Source organism: Lemur catta, chromosome X (genome assembly GCF_020740605.2).
Source record: "Lemur catta isolate mLemCat1 chromosome X, mLemCat1.pri, whole genome shotgun sequence".
In the NCBI taxonomy this organism is placed as follows: domain Eukaryota; kingdom Metazoa; phylum Chordata; class Mammalia; order Primates; family Lemuridae; genus Lemur; species Lemur catta.
The window spans coordinates 12,356,582-12,370,530 of record NC_059155.1 but is presented as its reverse complement, the minus strand read 5'-3'; the positions used below and the strand labels follow the sequence as shown (position 1 = coordinate 12,370,530).

General features: G+C 37.8%; 2 protein-coding genes across 3 annotated transcripts in view; one reads left to right on the top strand and one right to left on the bottom strand.

Moving 5' to 3' along the window:
* COL4A5 (collagen type IV alpha 5 chain) overlaps positions 1-10,285 on the bottom strand; it is a 223,516-nt gene extending 213,231 nt beyond the window's left edge. For both annotated transcript variants that reach the window (XM_045537798.1, XM_045537799.1), the window contains exon 1: positions 9,901-10,285. In XM_045537798.1, coding sequence (XP_045393754.1) covers positions 9,901-9,981 — 81 coding nt within the window. In that variant the 5' untranslated portion in view covers positions 9,982-10,285. The remainder of the gene's footprint in view (positions 1-9,900) is intronic.
* A 1,427-nt stretch (positions 10,286-11,712) lies between these two features.
* COL4A6 (collagen type IV alpha 6 chain) overlaps positions 11,713-13,949 on the top strand; it is a 264,348-nt gene continuing 262,111 nt past the window's right edge. The window contains exons 1-2 of the mRNA XM_045537937.1: positions 11,713-11,945; positions 12,140-12,191. Of these exons, the coding sequence (XP_045393893.1) occupies positions 11,935-11,945; positions 12,140-12,191 (63 nt within the window). The 5' untranslated portion in view covers positions 11,713-11,934. The remainder of the gene's footprint in view (positions 11,946-12,139; positions 12,192-13,949) is intronic.

Sequence of the window (13,949 nt, the reverse complement as noted above, 5' to 3'; positions counted from 1 at the left end):
GAGGAAAAACTCATGAGGTTGTGAAGCAGGAACTGTTTCTTTCTTTCTAAAAGAAAAAAAATTCTTGATTTCATTCAGATTTTTTCCACCCTTCAACTTTTCCAGGCAACACTGTGTTTTGGCAGGGAGAAGTTATGCAGGTGACTGTGACTTGTCTAATTTTACCTGTATTATCCTATTCCACTTGCCAATGTACTGGTGTAGGCATGAACATATAACACAATTCTAATCAATGATACATTAGAGATGTTTTCAGGGTGGAGGTGTGGGACTCCTGAGAAAGTTTTCATTGCTGATAAAAAGGTCATACTCTTTTTCTACTGGATATTGTGGTGTCTGCATGCAATTCCTGGAACTGCAGCAGCCATCATGAGAGTATGAGGAAGACTAATCTGAGAGACCAGATTGGTAGGCAGAGTATGGCAGAATAGATATATGGAAAGAACTTGGGTCCTTAATGGTGTCATTGTTTGGTTGAATTTGTTAACTTTGGAGACAATCTACCTCCAGACTTCTTGTTATGTGAGCCCAAAATTTTCTTTTTTAAGACAGTTGAATTAGTACTGTCTATCATGTGCAAGAGAAAATAACCTATGTGATATAAACAGGCACTATCATGCCTATCTTCCACATATAGAAACATTTTACCACATCAATTAGATCGTGAGATTATGCAGAGAAGGATCTCTCCTCCTTTAGCAAGGTCCTGGGGGGCTTGTAAATACAGAATACACTAAATAATTTTTCAGTGGTTTTGCACTCTTAATACCACTTTCCCCCCCACCAAAGTTCCAGATATCCTTCAATACTCAATTAATGTCATACATACTATAAGAAGTTTTAGAAGGAAATCAACCAGTTCTCCTACATGTAGGAAGAGTATTATTTGATTGAATTATAAGATGATAAAAATTCTTTAACAGAATTTCTTGGAGTCCTATTTTATTACTCACTGTCAAAAACACAATTTCATTAACCAGACTAGCACTTGCTTATAAATGAGACTTAATTTTCTCTACAAGTTAATAAGTAAACCTGACATTTACATCAGATTTGGTAAAATAAAAATAAGCTAAAATTTTAATTTATCAAAAGCCTGTTTCTTTTATAACCTTTGCTTTTGGCTATCTTTAATTAGCAAATAACAAGTTACTTAAGGTTCCCATTTCAACGGGGTACCAAGTACCATCACAGACTACCCTTTTGGTTAAAAGCCAGCAGAAGCTACTAAAGGAACAAAGGGCAGTTGGACCTGGACAGATTATGAAGGTAAATAAATTCAACCATTGATGCATAAAATGAGAATCTGGTTTGTTCAAATGAAAGGAGCCTATGTGTCAGATATCACACTAAAGATGTCTCTCCAAAAATTCTCAAGAATTACTGCTATTAAAAACAAAGCTTATAATAAAGATTTAGCTAAGTGGCTGGGTGGTTCATTTATAACGTTAATTAGAAAGAATATATTTTCACAAAAATTACTTCTGTTCAGTGGTTTCTATTGTCAGAAGGGGATGAGATGACAGAATGACTGCATTTTAAAAAGAAAATAATTAGAGGATAGAACCAAATCAGCCAACCAACTGGCAATCAACTGAGCATCAATTCCATAGTCTCTGCAGTAGACAGGGGAAAAAAAAATTAAGACTGTCTCACAGGCACTCTTATACACTACTGATAGGAATATAATTGGTAAAACCATTTTGGAAGGTAATTTGGCAAGAACAGATCCCTATCATTCAGAAGCTTAAAGTTCAGTTATTCAAATGCCACCTGGAAAAGCCATAATGCATAACAGTTTATGATTTTTCAGACAAATACATTTGAATTGCACAAGTTACAAGTCTGGCAAAGAGAAAATAAAATCATTTAACTATTGACAAATGTTGAGAGAAGGTAAGGTGGGAGTGGTTCAAATTGGGAGTGGTACGAATGGATGGGGGACATCTCATTCCATATGTATTTACAAGTTTAATTTTCTAAAAAGAGAAGATAGGGGCTGTGATATTATCACCCCAAAGTGGGAAAAACAAATTAGCAATTAAGGGAAGTTTCTGGAGTATCACTAAGAGAGATGAAAGCTAGGTACAGTACTAGGGAAAGACACAGCCATTTAAGTGTAAACCTGATAGGCAGCTACAGTGCAGGGGCTAGTGAGGAGGCTGGGGAAGGAGTGCAGAAGGTACTCCTATTTTAGGTGCATTCACAAAACCCCTGGGGGAGACGGAATGTCAGTGTATTTAGAGTATGTTATACTCTTGTTATAGCTAGGAAGAGGTCTATAGACAAGGCATTCACAGAGGGCAGGCTCCACCTTCTGTCCAGGGTAGAAAAGTAGGGGAATGCATGGTTCACAAAATTAAAATTTAGGCCCTTGAGGATAATGGTCCAGGCAGTTATGGTAAAGAGTACTAAAGGATGGGCCAGTGGTGAGTCTATCTTTAGAAACAAGTCAAGTGACCAGTCACAGGAAGGGGTTAAAGAATGGGCAATGAGACTTATTCAACTTTTCACCATGACTTTAGTTTTCTCTATTATTATACATGCATGAAATAGGGACTGAGAAAAATCTCATGAGAAGGTTTTAGAGCTTTAGTTCATGACTGAGGCCCAATCGTGTATTACCTGTATGACATTGGGCAAGTTACTTAATCCCTGTGGGCCTCAAATTCCTTGTATATAAAAATGGAAATAGTATTATCTACCCAACAGGGTGCAACATAGTAACCAGTAAAAAAATGTATCAGAATGTATTTGTTGATATAGCCTTTCTAAATATCAGGGTCTACTGTATGTATCAAAGACTTAAAAAATACTGATAGCCTTTTATCCACTAATTCCCTAGGAAAGAGGCATTAGCTATAAAATAATAAAAAAATATGAAATAAGAAATGTCCATAGCAGCACTTCCTACAATAACTAAAAATATATTGAAATTTTAAAATATATTCTAGAAAAGTGAACAGGTAAATAAATTTTGGTATATATTAATAAAAATTGCATGTAATCATTTAAAAATAATGTTTTAAAACTAAGAATTTTAATAACATAGGAAAATGCTTGATAAGTGAACAAATATCTAAATATAAAACTGCATATATGGGCCAGGCACAGCAGTTCACTCCTGTAATCCCAGCACTTTAGGTGGCCAAGGTGGGAGGATCACAAGACCAGCCTGGGCAACATAGTAAGACCCTGTCTCCACAAAAAATAATAAAAAAAAATTAGCCTGGCATCGTGGTGCACACCTGTAGTCCAAGATGATCAGGAGGAAGTGGCAGGAGGATTGTTTCAGCCAAGGATTTTGAGTTTACAGTAAACTATCGTCATGCCACTGCACTCTAGCCTGGGCAACAAAGTGAGATCCTATATCTCTTTTTTTTTTTTTTTTAACTGTATATAGAATGACCCAAAATTATTTTTTTTCTTTTAACCTATTTATTTATGTGTTTATTTTCTAGAGACAAGATTTCTCTGTGTCACACAGGCTGGAGTACAGTGACATGATCACAGCTCTCTGCAACCTTGAACTCTTGGGCTCAAGCGATCCTCATGCCTTAGCCTGCTGAGTAGCTACGACTACAGGTGCGGGCCACTACACTTGGCTAATTTTTTTTATTTTTTGTAGAGACGAGGTCTTGCTATGTTGCCCAGGCTGGTTTCAAACTCCTGGCCTCAAGTGAACCCCCAGCTTCACAAAGTGCTAGGATTATAGGCATGAACCACCATGCCTGGCCTAACTAATTTATTTTTAAAAACAGGTTAGATACATAGGAAGGAAAACCATCAAAACAATGATAGGGATTACTTCTGGGCTGCTGATAGAACAACAGACAGATTTTTATTTTCTTCTTTTTTTTCTATTTTCAAGACTTTATTCAAGCACAGAGTATAAGGACAGCCACCAGGAAGCACAGATATGAAAGAATGGAAGTCAATGTTCCAAAGTGTAGTTGTTTAGGATGCTTTGAATAAACAAAATTTAGGGAAGCTTAACAGAATTTCACAATCTTTCTATACAAGTCTTAATGTATAGTTACAATGATTTGATTAATCTTCAGTATAGAATGTTATTAATACATATATATATATATATCTTACTCAAAAGAAAGAAACACTTCAGTTTATTTTCTTCTTAATAATTTTCTATATTATTCAGGTTTCTGACATTGAGCATGTATTACTTTTGTTACCAGACAAAATCAACATGTAAATTGTTTAAATGAATACACAAATACACAGTTATTGACTCCAAAAAGTCTATAATCGAATAGGGAGAACAGATAAAAATCCCATGAAACAAAATGCTTGTAAGACCAAATACACACAGATACTAAACTAGGAGAGGCTAAATATTACAAATGATCAAAGAAGGGTACAATCAGCACTTGATATGGTAATAAATAAAAGCTCCAAAGGAATATTTATCTATTCTCACTAGCATGTAAGCTCTATGAAGGCAGGAACCTTGTCTTATTCAGTTTTAGTCATAGTTTCTAGCACAAAATTATTTTGTATGCAGCACACCTCCATGAGGGTAGAAACAGAACAATATAAATAAAATTCTTGAGTACTCAGGAGTTGCTACATAAATATCTATTGAATGAATGTAAATATTATGCTGGAATTGTGCAAAGACTTGGATCCATAGAATTCTAACCAAGACGGAGGGCCAAAATATGTATATAGTGCTCAAGGGACTACAGGAAAGCTCACCTAAGCTAGAATGGAGGGAGTATATCATAAAATGTACTGAAAAATAAGTCTGGATAAGGGCAAAGATCATGACAGGCTTTGAAAATAAGGCGGAGAACATGAGAGTTAATGCAGTAAGAAATGGTAAGTCGTTTATAATGACAATAATTAAATATGAAATTTACTGATCATTTACTATATGTAAAGTATTATTCTAAATGTTTTAAATAACTTTTCTCATTTTATCCTCAAAACAATCTGTGAGATAGGTACTACTGCCTCCCTTTTGCCAATAAAGAAATAAAGGCTCAAGTTACTATTTTGCTAAAAGTCACACATCTATAAGTCAGTTTCCATGTCTGACTCCAGAGGCCAAGCTTTTAAAGACTCTATATAAGACCTCTACAGGCCGGGCTCGATGGCTCATGAATGTAATCCTAGCACTCTGGGAGGCCGAGGCGGGAGGATCACTCGAGGTCAGGAGTTTGAGACCAACCTGAATAAGAGCAAGACCACGTCTCTACTAAAAATAGAAGAAATTAGCCAGACAACTAAAAATATATAGAAAAAATTAGCAGGGCATGGTGGTGCATGCCTGTAGTCCTAGCTACTCGGGAGGCTGAGGCAGGAGGATTGCTTAAGCCCAGGAGTTTGAGGTTGCTGTGAGGTAGGCTAATGCCATGGCACTCTAGCCCGGGCAACAGAGTGAGACTCTGTCTCAAAAAAAAAAAAAAAAAAAAAAAAAAAAGACCTCTGTAAAGCCCACAAAACACATCTGAGGAGAGAGAACCAGAAAACAGTGATATCTCACTGTCAGACTCTACGTCAAAGATGTGTGCTTATTCTGTGGTCTTGGACTGGAATCAGAGGTATCATTATGAATTCATGGTTTTTAACATATATAAAGAGAGACTGTAAGAAACTGATAGAGAAGTGGGTATGTGTCTGTGTATATACACATATACTTCCTAGTTCTGTTTGCTGAGAGGGCCTACTGACACCCCTCGTAGCAATGAGCATGCCAAGCACCCAGATCTTGGTTTCTAAATACCATTCTCCCATACAAAGAATCAGAGCTCCTTGGAGAAATGGTTGATTCTAGGGTTGGGGCAAGGAAAGAAGAAAATGAATCTGGAACATTTTGTGATAACAAAAAGTAAAAGGGTACTCAAAAAGTGATGGAGACATGTTGAAAGGAGACAGGAGCCAGTTTGAAAGAGCTTCTATTGGCCAAATCTGGGGTAATTTCAGCAAAGTAAATAGTAATAAAATAGTTATAAGTCATTATAACCCATACAATAAAATCAATATTCATTAAGTCCATACTATTATAAACAAACAGCTGAATAAATACATAAATAAATAGTGGAGAAAGAAAAGTTCATTATTACCATAGAATTCAATCAATTAATAAATGTAGAAAAAATGTTGAAAATTGAAATCATCTTTTGGCAAATGTCACAATAATAATTTTTCAGGCCAGAATCACCAACAGATGCTAAAATTAGGGGACAAAAGTATGATGAGAAACAGGATATTTATTTATTCTGGGATGAGGCCAGAAAAAAAACAAACAAGAAAAAGAAACAGGATATTTACACTGTCTCACAATAATGTCTTACATAGTCTCACAAGATTTTCTCACTTTGTAAATTGCAAAGGGAAAAAATAGTGACTTTACAGTGGATAAACCTAGCAGACAGCATCTTAACCAAGTTACCAAGGTTAGCTGAAGGTAAAGTGTCTCAGGTCTTACATATACAGACTTCAGAAGCCAAATTAAAATACAGGAAAAAATATACAAACTCTTATACAGTCACAGGACATATACATATATGCACAAGACTAAAGACATATAGATAGATACCTGGGTGAATAAAAGTGGATATGATGGCTAGGTAAATTGGTAAAAACAATAAAACTGAATTGAGCATTTTAAGCAAAATGTGCCACTATACAGACATACCCCACTTTTTCACAGTAGATATGTTCCTGAAAACTTCGATGTATTCAAAACTAATGCAGAAACTGAGTAAAGAATCATAAGGCAAATCTTTCTTCAAAACAAGTCATCTACACAAATTATAGTTGCTTTTTAAATCTAACTTTTTACATATTGTGATTGCATAAAATCACACAACCTGCAACAGCAGTTGCTTTTAGACTGTTTTTAAATTATCTCACTCTATATAGAGACCAAACTCTCTTTTTATTCTAAGGCCAAAGTTCCTTCCATTATACCATCCTGCTTCTCCTAACATAATCAGGAAGAGATGTATTATCATTTCCATTTCACCTCCTGTGTCCAAAAAAAAAAAAAAAATAGTAGCAGAGATCCAAATCCTCTGAATGCCAAATAAATCTCTATAGATCACATACAAAGGAGGCAGTATAGAACAGTTGTTAAGGGCAAAGAATCTGGAGTCAAACTGCCTGGATTCAAATTTTCTATCTCCACAACTACCTATGTGATTTCTGGTAAGTTACTTAACTGCTATGATTTGTGGTTTTTATTTGCAAAGTGGGGATAATAATGGTATATACTTCATAAGTCTGTTGTGAAGATTAAATATGTTAATGTGTATTACTCTATTAGCACAGTGCCTGACACATAGTAGACACTCAGAAAATGTAAACTATAATGATAAATGATGGCAATGATGGTACATTCCTCCTATGGAGCAAGATACTTCACAGAGGAAGAAATATTTCATGGCTGCAAACCACACTGCTGCCCTTAAATTCTTGCCGCTGGTCACAAGGGAGAGAGTTCCAATTTAGGAGAAACCTATCCATCCACTACTATATCAAAAACAACTTGCTACATTTGTACAGTAGTAGTATAATTTTACATAATATCCATGTCCATAAATCTAAGTGCATATCATACTGACAGTGAGTCAGTAAAGGTATAATCACCTTTACATAAAAAAATACATTATTTTTATCACCAGAAATGACCTTTCCAACCTAAAGCTGTCTTTTTCTCTTATTGCTAACCTTTTGGCATAGAGGTTACTTTATTCCACCCAATGAACACTCTACCTAAAAAAAAATCTTCCACATGTTTTTGATATCCCAATTTGGCATGACTTCAGAGATAATGAAATCATTTATTTATGAAAAAGTAAGGTAATTTAAGTATCAACACTCTTCCTGATATAAAAGCCCCAATATTAGACTACTTCAGTCAATAACCAGCCCCACTACCATCCAGTTTTACTCTGGAAAAGGTTAACCAATATCCCCAGCACTAGTATGAAGAGCAGATACCATTCATATTTTTGAGATGATTAAAATATTCATCTAACTAGAATACTGATGTGTGAAGCAGGAAAAACAAACCCCTGGTTTCAACAGAGGCACAATATCCTAAAGATAGAAAAATGGATGTAAAGTGTTCTTTAAAAAATTATATATGAGGTAAAAGGAAAAATCTTTAATTACTTCATAAACATTCAGTCATTAAAGAATCCAAGAAAACAAGCTTCTTCTCAAGTTTTGTCAATAATAAAGAAATCTCATTTTAATATAAATTGATGCACAGTGTCGCTGCATAAGTGTTATCTGGTGCACATTTATTAATAGCAGTGTCAAAAAAAGAAATAGTTAATCAAATATCCACAAAATTTTTGCCCCTGGGCCAAATGCCATAAGCAGTAGGCACCAAAAGGATGTTTTTAAAATGAACTATTTTCAACAGCACAACTGTAGCTTATCCAATGGTCTATCGCCCTATTAACTGGCTAAACCTTACCCCATTAAGATGCTCTGCATCAAAAAAGCAATTTTAAATCATTTATCTACTGTGATGGAGGAAAATTATGGCATTCATAATTTAAAATATTTGCTATGCATGGTTTTTCAGAAGATTCGCTATCATAATTATGTTATTCTTAGAGTAACCTGAAAGTTTTCATACCTTGAGTATACACTTTCTGAAGGCTGGAAAGAGGGCAAGGCACACTGGGTGCTATAGGAAAGCTAGACAGCTAACTTAAAAGTGGACCCAGATAAACTATAATATAGCATCTGCTTATAAAGAATTGATAATCACTCAACCATGTGAAGGCCTAAGCCGTGATCTCATATTAAAATGTTTTAAAAACCATCCATAAAAAATAAAATAAAATAAAAACCATCCATTATAATCATTCAAATACAATATTTAAATAATTTGTCACACACTTTTTTTAGAGGTTATGTGAAGTTAAAGATGATGGGTTGCAGGCTGGAGAACATTTTCTCTGACAAAGCCATTCATTCCTTTACATCTACCTCCCATCCCTAGTAGGATAGTGGGTGGAACTACCCAGATACCCTTCTAGGAGATATATTGGGGTTTAATTCTACAGTCCTAAAATGGAATGGAACTTTCTGCTCTGTCATTTCATTTGTACATCCTCCCTCACTCTCCTTTAAATTGGAACACTGATTCTCCTTTGAAAAAGAGAATTATTTTCCTTTAAATGGGTGATGGGCAATTTCTCAATTTGTTTAGGTCCCTTGGTAAGTTTTTTTAAAGAAGTAAACAAACAAAAACCCATAACTTAAAAAAAAAAAGACGCAAAAGACCTGAAGCCTGAGGCCATCAGTCTTTACTCACTCCTCTTGGTATGTTATCTTAGCATTTGTAACAAGGATGTCAAAAAGAGAAAGCAGGTCAGTGGCTTTACTGACCTGAAGTGGGGGTAGGTTCATGTTGCTTAAGGAAAGAGCAAAAGGGAAGAACTTCATGGGGCGGGGGTTAACACTTTGATGGAAGCTGAATTTTAGAAGAGCCAAAATATTAAACTATAGACAAAGTTTAAAGAGTGCGTGGGCTGCGTACAAATAGTGAAAAGGTTGGCCGGCAGGCAGGCAAACACCCGAGGGCGGAGAGTGGGGAGGAAAAGTTTTAAATACCCACCAGATCCTAATGAGCCATTAATAGGCGTCCCCCACCCCAGGCTTTGCTCTTGCACCCAGAGCAACTAGTTGCAGGGAAGCAAGCAGCCCTATTTTTAAACACTTCAACCTCTCCCCTGGACTTCAGAAGGCTTGAGTTACCAGCGTTGTAAATAATGTTTCTTTCTGAGTAAGTGAAAGCAAATTTGAATTCCCTAGCCAAGGCCAACGAGAAAGGAAGGTAAAGGGACCCAAAAAAAAGTGATTTCAGAGTAAAGAGTGCGGTGATGGGCGGGGGGCGGGGGGAGGAGGACTTACCGCAGCCTCTGCAGGCTGCCCCCAAAGACTCAGGGCCAGTAAGAACAAGCCGGCAGCCAGGCTGACTCCAAGCAGTTTCATTCTTCTCCAGCTCCCGCAGCTCCTTCAGCACCCGCACGAAATTCCCGGCTGGCTCTGACCAATTGACATATCTTGAGGGTTTATAAGGGAGAGAGCTAGAGCCGGAGAGAAAGAGTGAGTGCCCCAGTTGTGCCAGTCGACTTGGGTGAGGAGAAAGAAGCTTTTTAAGAGTGGAAGGGGGGGGGGAAGCTATTCTTCTCTCCCCCTCCCCTCCCCAAAGCCGATCTCTCGGGAGCACTTTTCCCTTCTGTCCAGACTTGCAAACTTTTTCCTCACTCAAGTCCTACAGATCTACTTTCCTCCCTCTCTTCCCCCCTCACCGCCCCCCTCCCCACAAGCACGGGGGAATTTGAGTATCACTCCGCCACAGCTTTAGACTGCACCGGCAACCTGCGAGGGAGTGACGCCCAGTTATTTGGAGGAGGGAAACTTTCAGACCAGTTGACTGAGCACCATGAGTCCAACCGGGAAGCTTTGCTATTCGTTCATTTGCACCTTCCGTCGATACTACTGTTCCCGGCCCAGTCCCACTCTCATTGGTGTGAGCACCAAAGCCAATTACAAATAGACCTGAGCTGGGACTATTTTTTTAGCGGATGGATCTCAGAGGGGCGTGCTTTTTATTGTTAATCATTAGAAACAAATTTTGGTCGCTGTTCTCTGGGCTGCAGGTCGTCTTTGCTTTCCAACTGCTCACAGGAAAGAGTGTTTCTACATACAAGGAGGAGATGTGAAAATATTGGAAATATATATAAATAAATATATGCTTATAAATGAAGAAGTAAGAAAATCAGTGTGTATGTGTGTGAATAGTGTGTGCATGTTATGTACATACAAGATTTGGGAGCATTCAGTAAGTATTAGTAATCATTATATGGTTGAATGTTATTGTAATACAGTTATATCTTTTTATTTAGCTACATTGAATGCCATAATTAATATTTACCTCCTATATCGAGCTAACATAAAAGATATTGACTCTCATCGTAGTTGTGTTTCAGAAGAATTTAGGGCAAGGAATTAAATAACTTGAGTGCAATTTTCCTTAGAATTAACACAAACACCTAATTGGAAATATTTAAATCGAGTTAATAGTTGAATTGGTATCTCCCAAATAAAGTGGACTTGAACATTACTGTGATAATTCTGATATATCCATTTTTTAAAGTACCAAAAAGCCCAGAAAATATTTCATGTGGACTCCTTGAATGGTCTTTAGGGAGTTTGCTGAAGAATTCTTCACAGCATTTCTGTTGTCTCAGTCCCTGGGATTAACCACTTTAGAGTCTTTAAGGTTTTGGATCTATTTCACGGGGGCCCACTCATTCTTAGGTTCTATTGAGCTTCGAGTAGATTTACAACTCCAGAAACTCCCTCCTCTTCCCAAGAGCTTAGTGTACAATCAATTAGAATGAGTGTTGTATGCATTTGGGCGCGTGTGCAAGAGCACTTTAGGGCCCATCTGTCCATGTAAAAGTAGTGTGCCTAAATCTATTTATGTGTAACTTAGTGGTTTATGGAAGTGTATGATGCATAGTTGCTTAGGTCTCAGTGTAAAGGTCTCTAGGGACCTATGTGTGAAGCTGTAGAGATAACTTGGGACTGTTGCGTGTAGAGTTGCCTGAAAGTGAGAAAGACTACCGGCTGCCCAAGGTAGGGGGAATGATTGACAGCAGACCGCCCCGCCCCTTTCCCCTCCATTCCTTCCTCTCCTACTGCATGGAACTATCTCCTGAGTGCAGCAAGTTGTAACGGGCACCGCTGAGCTTGTTTCCCTTTGGGGCACTTCTTATCTAGAAGCTGAGTTTAGTTTCTTCCAAACTGGGCCACTTTGCTCCCCTACCCTGTCCTGAGTAAGGAAGTAGCCGCCAAGCATCAGCGGAGCCCCGATGAGCCGGGGCCGCGGAGCCGCTTAGCAGTCTCCCGGGACCCAGCTCCGGAGGAGCGGCAAGCATGCACCCTGGGTGAGCTGTTGCTGCCCCGAGCTCCCCTCCTCTTTCCTACTTCGGGCTACTTTGCCAGGCCGGGACTATACTTTTATTTCTGTCAGTGCAGAGAAAGTGGGAGCAGGCATCAAAAAGGGGTTGGGGGGCTACTGGCAGACTCAAGACCCCGAAGCCTAGAGAGCCCATATTACTCACCCTCCCTCCCATTTCAGGTTGTGGCTGCTCCTGGTTACGTTGTGCCTGACCGAGGAACTGGCAGGAGCGGTGAGTCTCTTCTCCCGACCCCTTTTCCTCCTCCTCCTTCAACCCTCTCCCCGTCCCACCTCTTGTGTTCGTGTTAGGGGATTGCAGAGGGTTGTACTGCGAGACAGAGTTCACACAACTCTCCTTTCTAATGGGAGTTAATGGGCTTCTTGAAGAGGAATAGAACAATGTCAGGTTAATGCTTTGGGAACCTAGGTATCTTCCAAAACTTCGTAACGGGTTGGGAAAATAAAAGTAGTAGACACAAGATACACACATTTCTGAGCCTCTTCCCCAGACAATTTAGGATGACTGGCATCTGATACCTCCCTCTGCATCGATCTTCAACGCAGAAGAAAATAATTTTCCCTGATCTTCAAGAACATGAGTTGGCACACAAGTTTGAGCGTGGGAGGAGAACACAAGGAGTGGGACTTGAAAGTGCCGCGAATGTTATGGGGATTAAATTTAAGTATTTGCTTGTGAGTCCTTTGACAGTACCAGGTGACAACATCTGCATTCTTTAACTACCTGAATTGAACTGACACCACTAGGTGATGTTCAATTTCTGTCTGATGTTTTCTTTTACTGGTTTTCTGAGTCATCAGAAAGTTAAAAGTTAAAGTGGTTAGGACAGAAAAAAAAATTCTAAAAGTTAACATTTCATAGGCCGTTTAGATATTATCTATCAAATTATCTAGGGGCTGCAGGCAAAGAAATTTCTATAGACATCTGGTCAAGAAAAGTTTAATGGATCCCAGAAAGTAGAGAAGTCTCCAATTGCTAGGATAATTTCACAAAGATGGAGTGACCCCAATAATCAGAGATGCTGCAGTTTTCCAGTCACAGTAGCTACTTATGCTGGCAGAAAGAAAAAGTGTCGAGTTTGAATATGCAGTTGTTAAAGCATCGAGTACTATTTCACTGCTGTATTTTTAAAAAATAATAATAGCCGAAGTCATCCACTATGCAGATAACATGAATACATATTCCAAATATTAATCTTGTAGGTTTTGGTAATTTTAACTGGCTCTATCTTTTTGTTATTATAAATATTTTAAAATACTGTTTATAGAGCCATACTTAATTCAACCTAGTAAAATCACCTAATATGTTTATGAAAAAATGGATTACTTTATCCTGGCATATGATGTCTTTAAGAAAATGCCAGAATGAAGTAACATGATTTCTTTTATGAAGAGAGGACAACATGAGAAAACATGAAATCCAACATCTTGTGACCCTTAACTCAGGACATCAGCTCTTATATAAGTAGATTCTAGACTTTGTGAGCAGCAATATTGATCTACGGCTCTGTGCACTTCTCCATCTGATTCCTTCAGTATACAAGTTTAGTTATGTGTTACCTCGAGGCCCAATAGTGCAGTTATTGAAAATGCCAGGTTTTGATTAGTTAACAGTTTGTTCAGGAATCTTGCCACTTGTAAAAATATCATGCTTGGGCAGAATACCCTCCAGCGAAATATTTATTTTCAGACTCTGAGTGATCTTATTCAGTGTACTTTTGGGAAAAGCACTACAGATTATTCCAGATAGCTGAAGACTTCCCAAACATTGCATTCTATTACTTAGTATCCTTAAAAGCCACTGAAGGATTATGCTTTCAGTTCTTACAAGTATTGAAGTGAGTCCCCAAAATCAAGTACTACTTTGGTGTATGGGTTTTAGACTATGTTTCATTGTTTTACAATGTCACCTGATATGTCAGTGTGATTGACCCTGGTAAGACTAAAATAAACCTGAAGATCCACTAACAAT